Raw genomic sequence first — 8,213 nt, 5'->3', positions numbered from 1 at the left:
TGTGTGTGTGTGTGTGTGAATGGACAAGCTATAATCTAGTGAGAAAATGAAACAATGTTGAACCGCCGTTTCCACTAGAAAATTGTGATACTGAAAATAATTAAGAGTAAATGTATCTGGTTTTGCTTTTGAAATGTTTTTACTTTACTCTTAACATCTCATTTTCCTGAAATATTTACGTTGTCTATCTTAAAATCTTGCTTAGTGCTGTATGTTTTCTTAAATAAATTTGCATTAGTTCTAACTGTAAGATTGATAAAATACTCGATCATGTAGTAATTAATGCTATTTAAACAAACTATTTTTCTTAATGAAACGTAAACTTGAAGACATCCTTCGAGTTTATAAGAAGTATGGGTTTTTATTTTCACGGTTATTGAATGATAACTATTTAATCAGTTATTATTATTACTCTCTCTTGCTAAGTTCGAAACGTGAACAGCTAACTACGGCTTCATATTATATATCCTCCTAACCATATTACTCCCCCCACCAAAGCTAACTTTAAACTACAAGAAATACAATATAGAGGGTTCAGATTTGATTATTAACATCATACAATTCTGAAATGCATAAAAAATAATGAAAAGAAAGCAAACCCCGCCATAACCCAGCGATCCGAACATGTTCTAGGAGTTTGGCTGGGAATGGCGTCTTCGGAGGAGCTCGGAGACACACTCGACGTCGATGTCGTGGGCCTGGTGGACTTGGACTTTAAGTGAGTCGTTTCATTTTATCATTTCTGAGTAGAGGAGTGTTTTGTGCGTGTTCTACAACTCCTAGATTAGGCGTTCCTTCCGGAGTTGACGTGAAATGTGTACTATTTTGGCAGGCAGGAAAGTCGACTGGACAGAATCATGTCGATGGAAAGTTTGTTATTGTCAGTTTTTTTTATATTTTGTTCAGTAATTTCTCGTTTGCTTAAATAGGTATTGAATTTCTTTTGAAATTCGTTGTCCACGTAACTGGTTAGCCGGTAATGACAGAAGTCATAATGATTCCTAATACCATAATAAAACAATTATATATATGGACATATTTATACGTACCGCAAAAAAGTGAACATGCAAATGGAATGTAAAATACTCTCATACACCTATAAGGAACCAAACTTTGTTAACGTACTGTCACACGTGTATAACATTTCTGCAATTATTGGAATTAGCAAAACTAATATGACTAATATTGAGGGGCCTAGTAGTTAAGTCAGTCACCCAGGCTAAACACAGGAACATTTCTGACCATCGTAAAGAAAGCTTTTCGTAGAACCTCTTGCTGTTGGCCAATATAGGGAATTAATCCTCTTCATTAAGGAAATATTTCTAAAAAATTAAGCAGACCAATCTACGTTTTCTCTCTGTTTGTATATGCATTATGTGATGGCAGTTCTACTTGCAATAGAGAGTATTGATCTTGGGTTATCAAAGGATTTGAAGGACATTATAATAGTAGAGGGTGCTGTGTTTGGTATATTTTAGTATCCCACAACCATGTAGTACTAGGTAAAATTTGCCTGTAATGGATAGAATGATCGAAAATAAGACACTTCATCAAGGCTTTTACTTTCGCAAGTTCATAATAAGAAAGTTGCGCATCATGAAATACTTTGTTATAAATTTACAGGAAAACAAAATGACATCAATATCAAATGGAAAAACTACACCCTCTTAAACATATAATGATCTTTGTAGGCAGAAAATGATGTGAAAAATTACGAAAATATGTTGTGACAAATGCTTCACAGAGAGTATGTCCACGGAGATTATGTGAGGGTCCAGGGGCTGTGTCCCCGACAGGGAAGTTTTGCGATTGTATGGGGGTCTAGGGGCAAAGCCCCTGTTTATGAGGGTTTTTACTTCATATAGCAGTTTCTAAATTTCCCAGAAATGGCTGGAGTAATAGGGAGTTGAACTCAGAGTGGAAAGTTCATTTCATAAACATTACCAATACTTTCATTTATATCATTTGTGCTGGAATATAACAAGATATTCATGCATATTATAGCCTTGGTAATTGAAAGAAGGAATAATAATTGCAAAATTAGAGGGCTGTGTGAAACAAAAGGAAGTGACTACAGGTATGGCAGAAAAGCCCTTGATTGGTGTCCTTTGCACGTTTGCTGAAACAAACGAAATGGCAGCCTCTTAACACGAGAAGATGATACCACTCTCAATTAGGCTAGGTTAGCTTCATACTTATTATCTTGAAAAGACATTTATATTTGCTCATGCATATGTGTGCCATACGCCTAACCATGAGAGATTGGATATAGGTGCCATACATGAAACCTCTGCCAACAAAAAAATTTGCTCGAGTTCTTAAAATAGGGTAGATAAAAAATAAAAAATAGTGAATTTTCAGAAATGAAAAGGTAGACAAACCCTAGCCATTGCAGGAACACAAAAGCATGAAGGTTGCAGTATCTCTGGATATGCAGATCTTAAGTTTTTGAAATAAATAATTGGGCATACATCCATTTTGCACAGATTACATTTCTTACCTAATATTGTTGCTCTATAAATTCTATAAAAATATTGTTAGTTTTTTTACCAACTCTTCTTAGTTTTATTTTGGAGGATTACTAACAGTTCATATCCATATAATAACAAAATCAGAAAGGGTTTCCGGTTAATCTTTATGGTATGGACATACTAAACTGGTGCAAATTGAAGATGATATTCTTGTAGACAACAAGAAATAATCTGCAGACATGAATGGTAACACCACAGATATGGGGAAAAATTGTGTAAAGTGCTGCCCGCAGTGTAAGTCCCCTTGGTGCTCCAGAGTTTCAGCCCTATTTTGTTGCGCATACCGAGGTGCAGGGAGTGTTAGGGGGCAAAGTCTCCCATCAACCTTACCCTCAGGCAGTGCCCAAAGGGCAAGCGATGGGTAAAACTTCCGTTAAAGATTAGCAAAGATGGAGTGTGTTAACACAAGCTGTTTTGTTCTGACTAGTTTCTGGTATGTGGTTAGTCAGTGAACTTTTCGCCATATAATAAAATTTAATCCAGCATGAAAAGAACGTTGACTAAAACAGTTTTTAGCTTTTATATGGCTGCCTACACAAGTACATTTAGGGTATAGTGATTGAAAGATACTTTTGCGGGAGAAAATACTAAATTGATATTGATGAGAAACAGATCTTGAAATGAAGTTGCTCAGACATAGAAAACAAAAACAAAGGTCATACAGGTGGCATAGTCCTGTAATAGATCACTAAATGCATTCACATATTCCTAGGATTGCACTTTACTCACCGCTTTCAGCCATTTCAGCTATAAGATTTGGCAGATTATTGAGTCAGAGTTGGAGCAAAAAGGGACTGGCACGTCTGCCATGTCATCCCGCGGTATAGTATGCTCATTCTTCAGTGGATGTTTCTCCTATGTCCACTTGTGTTTGGGAGCAATGTTGACAGAGAATATACTAACAACAAAAAATGAACACATGCAACACGATTACATATAGAAAATAGTCAGTTGAAAATTAGGCAACAGAGAGCTTGTAGACCTCCCTTGCAATTTAAAAAAATTAGTAAACCATCCAAGATCAGTCATGTGAGATACATGGAGGTTGTTCAGTGGCCGTTGCTAAAGTGCCAAAGGAGTGGAGGTCATGGTGATGAGTAGATAAGGTTGCAAGTTCAAGAGTTATCAAAGAAACTTGTGTTTTGGTTATGGTTATTAGGAAGAGGAATTTCGTTGCAAAATTGTAGTTATAATTTTGTTGATATTTTTAGAGTTACAACTGTGTTTTGAAGTTTTCTGGGGGGAAGAAGAGTAGATTGAAGACAAGAAGAGAATTTTTATTGATTTTTTTTTTCTATTCATTATTTTTGTTGTTCTTTTATCATCATCAATCATCTTCATCATCATCATTTTTCTTCTTATGATTATGATTGTCATTTTTATCATTGTTAATATCATTGTTGTTGTAGTTATTGTTATTATGATAATGGAACTAATAGATAATAATAATGATTATTATAATAAGTAATAATGATATTGATAATGATGATTATCAGTATTATTTATTATTATTATTGTTATTGTCATTGTTATTATTATTTTTATTATTTTTATTGTTATTGTTATTATCATAATTTTTGTTATTGTTCTTCTTCTTATTTTTTTTTTGTTATTGTTTTTTTTCTTCTTATTTTTTTGTTATTGTTTTATTTTTATTATTAATATTATTATTATTAATATTATTGTTACTATTATTATTATTATTATTATTATTATTATTATTATTATTATTATTATTATTATTATTATTATTATTATTATTATTATTATTATTATTATTATCATTATTATTATTATTAATGATATAGTGATATAGTGATAATGATAGTAGTAATGCTATTACAATAAGCATATGATAGAAATGTTTAATGATAGATGATGGTAGATACTAATGATTTCTTATGTATTTTTTTTTTTTTTTTTTTTTTTTTTTAATTGAAATGACAATAACAGTTGATGGAAAATTGTGTATTATGCTTTATTGTCCTAAACCTGTTTCAAAATCTTCAAGTTTTTAATAGTGAAGATTCTTGTGGTAAAATTTTTCATAACAAGTAATCTTAGAAAATATTATTTACAAGGTGCTCTAATTATCTTATTGATATATAAGCAGGTTTGATATATGCTACATATCTCATTACAGGAGCGAACCTGATTTTTTCGACTTCGACTCTGAGGGAGAGTTTGGGCTCTTTGGGGAAGCGGGTGTTGCTCTGCACACCACGGCAACCACAACCCACACAGGCCAACCGACGACCACCAACAGCCACAAAACACCATCGAGCCTTGTAGGGACAAGCACTAGTACCACGCAGCAACAGAGTTCTGGGTCTCCAAATGGCAAGCGGTCTTCGCATAACCGGAAGCGGAAGAGCCACTGGAATGAGATCGAGAAGGATCTCTTTATCAAAGGCATGGTGAGGGCAGAGCTATGGGTTTCGTAGTCTGGCTGGCGCTTTATTAGATTTTTAAATTATTGTAGAGTCGTTTCTGTTTGTACGTATGAATGTTTGAGAAATGTTATTGCCCCCTTAGATGCTATCATATTAAAAGATTTATTATTCATATTGTTATTGTATAGATTTAAGTATACTTTGATTACTTTAAGAAATTATGAAATACCTTTTTTCATGAAAATGTATCAATTCTTTTTGAGAAGTGCCACATTAATGTAAGTAGGTTTATAATACAGTCTTAGTCACTTGAGAGACGATAATGATTACCCCTAATGTGCAGCGTGAAATTGAAGTTACTAACTAGCAGATGCCTATTGTGTTATGGAAAGTCGGTTTAAATAACTAGCCAACTTTTAGACTAACAAACCAAGTATAGAACAGGAACATATTTAGTTATATATTATGGATATAACATCTGTCTAGTGAGTTTATCGAGAATAGGAAAACTTAATATTGATTTTTAATTCAGAACTATGAAAGAGGATATTATAGGTTGCATTTGATGATATTACAAATAAAACGGGAAAAGTATGTAATGCAATGGCAAAGAAATATTTTTCAGTTAGAATAGAAAAACAAACTGCTGGAGGTTTCTTAGACATGTTACTTGTTCAGTGCTTTTTGTGGCTGATAGAAGAGACCACACTGACCATCCTTTTTTTCTGATTACAGGAACTCTTTGGACCCAACTGGAATAGAATCTCAAACTTCATAGCCACCAAGACTGCAGGACAAGTGCGTAGCTTCCACAAAAAATGGGCAGAGACTGTGAATGTAATTCAAGAATCAGAGAGCTTAGAGCATTCCTATGTTTTAATGCCCGTTGATCCTGGTTGCATTACAACAGACCTGGAGGATCCACTGGGACTCATTGAGACAGCAACTACCACTGTTACAACCACCCCCCTGTCACCAAAGAGAAGCAGGAATGCACTCGGAGAAAGCAAAAAGACTCTTGGTATTGATGATGACGCTCAGGATTTCCATTCGTCCGTTGAGGTTTTTGTTCCCTCTGTGGGTGAAGAGTGGGTGATTGAAACCGATGGAATGCAGACCTGCATTGAGAACGTTGCCAGCTCCCCCAAAAAGTCTCCAGAGAAGAGGAAGAAAGAAAACCACAAGAAAATCAAGAGGAAAAAGAACAGTTCTCCCGTCTCTCAGCTGCCGTTCAAGATGAAGTCACCTCAGAGACCGAAAAAGAAGACTAAAAAACTCAAGCTCACTATTGGACTGAACGGGTTGAATCAGGAGGTTGTTAGTCAGCAAGTAAAGTCGCCAACGAAAGAGAATGAGAGCCTTTCGAAGAAAAGTCCAGCACCGTTCATGGAGGGTCAGGTTGTTCATATAGTGAAAGATGACATGGAAGAAAGCGATGTTGATATTGATGTAAGTGATGACGAACAGCTAATGATTGTTGATAAGGCACCAAGTACCTCTGTGGCTCAGCAAGATACTAAAGAAAATACCAGTGACGAAGTAGTGGAAACTGTGGAAAGTAAGAGTATCCAACCTGTCAAAGAAGGCTATGGCTCAGAAAGTAGGAAACAGTTGGTGTTCAATTTTTCGCCTCCAGCTCAAGAGTATGAAATGGATATGAACACCATTACTGAAGAAGAAAAGAAAGTGCATTTTGAGTATTTTGATAGTAGAGGTGTCAAGACGCCTGAGAGGTATTTGAAGATTCGGAACTACTTACTGGGTTTTTGGAAGCAGGTGAGACCAAAGTATGTTAGAAAAACAGCAGTACGTGCAGGTCTGAAGAACTGTGGTGATGTGAATTCCATTGGGAAAGTGCATGAGTACCTTGAGAAAATTGGAGCAATAAATTTTGGGTGTCCAGAGAGTAATTATAGTACTCCCTTAATTGTTGGAGTGAAACAGAAAGAAAAGGTAGCAGTTCCGAGCAAACCGGTGGCCAAAGTAGATAGATCGGAAGTGACACGCCAGAAACAGAAAAAGAAGTGGGATGTTTCCATGAGCGAAGGAGGCGGCCTCACAATCAGCCATGATGAGTCGGGAGCCATTGTCGATGCCTGTCATATCCCTGAGGCTCCTCGGAATAGAGCTGGCCTAGGGGCAGGGAGGAGTGGAGGCAGGCTGGAGCAGTTCAAGCTCGTCCGCTGTCTGGAACATGACCCGGATACCCCGGCTCCATTCTCTGTTGTCATGCATGCTCATGCACTTATTACTCTTGATATTCACGCTCACACTTCCTTGGCAGAGGTAATGGGTTTGCTAGGTGGGTATTATGATCCAGCTGCCCATACATTGCATGTGACAGTTGCAGTCCCGACGAAGGCTGTGAGCTCTGGTGTGGAATGCGACATGTGTCCTGTGTCTCAGAGTGCGGCCTGCACTGCCATACATGAAGGTGGAGTTCAAGTTGTAGGCTGGTATCACTCCCACCCGACCTTCCCACCCAACCCGTCGGTGCAGGATGTAGAAACCCAGTCTCAGATGCAGCAGTGGTTCGCCCGCCAAGACGCGCCTTTCCTTGGCATTATTGTGAGTCCCTATTGCCCTACCAACCGGAGCGAGGCTTCTCAGATCAGATGCATTGTGTTAGACAAGCCGCCCCACGAGAATACCGGTAACGCAGAAGGAGGAGCAGCAGCACCACTGTCCGGGACGCCGTACAAGCTCTCCTGGTCTGTCAGCGAGGTGATTCCGGGGGCATGGGGGGAAGTGTGTCAGGGCATCAGGCTCGTGGTGGGCGGCGCTAGAGAGGATGGCATGGCTGTGGAGTGGCGAGGGGAGTGGCGGGGACAAGTGACCAACTGGGAGAAGGCGATAGCGTCTCTCAAACATCATCTACCTCCTCATCTGTACGGGCCGCTGCAGGCTGTGCGCACGACCTTCCTTGCTGCTGTGAGAGAATATATGGATAGCTAGTTTTGTGATTGGCGGTGTGAGTCGTGTCTGTTCTTGATTATGCGATGGCTTCGTTATATACAAGATGATGGCATAGTTCATATCTTCCATGCGATTTGTTACGGGAGAGTCAACAGGAGTTACCAATTACAGTATGTGATGCAATGTATGCTTACATTCGAAGGGAATTGTTAAATGTCACTTCGTTCTAGAAGTAAGCTTTAAGTTTGTATATACTGAATTTTATGTACCTGATATTGTCAATAAATATAATAGTAAACAGTTATTGTTTACTTTTTATTAATGGAGTTAAAATTTATGGCCAGTACTGGTTGAAGAAATTGAAACTATGAAC

General features: G+C 37.5%; 1 protein-coding gene across 1 annotated transcript; it reads left to right on the top strand.

Moving 5' to 3' along the window:
* The first annotated feature begins 589 nt into the window (after positions 1–589).
* Positions 590–8,144, top strand: LOC113800935 (histone H2A deubiquitinase MYSM1). The gene is made up of 3 exons (XM_027351756.2): positions 590–718; positions 4,675–4,948; positions 5,660–8,144. The coding sequence occupies exons 1-3, from the start codon at positions 648–650 to the stop codon at positions 7,877–7,879; spliced, it is 2,565 nt and encodes an 854-aa protein (XP_027207557.2). The 5' UTR covers positions 590–647; the 3' UTR covers positions 7,880–8,144.
* Positions 8,145–8,213: the final 69 nt, after the last annotated feature.

Source organism: Penaeus vannamei, unplaced genomic scaffold, assembly GCF_042767895.1.
Source record: "Penaeus vannamei isolate JL-2024 unplaced genomic scaffold, ASM4276789v1 unanchor538, whole genome shotgun sequence".
Lineage (NCBI taxonomy): Eukaryota > Metazoa > Arthropoda > Malacostraca > Decapoda > Penaeidae > Penaeus > Penaeus vannamei.
Note: the sequence above shows the minus strand (reverse complement) of the source record. Positions and strands in the feature narration are given on the sequence as shown.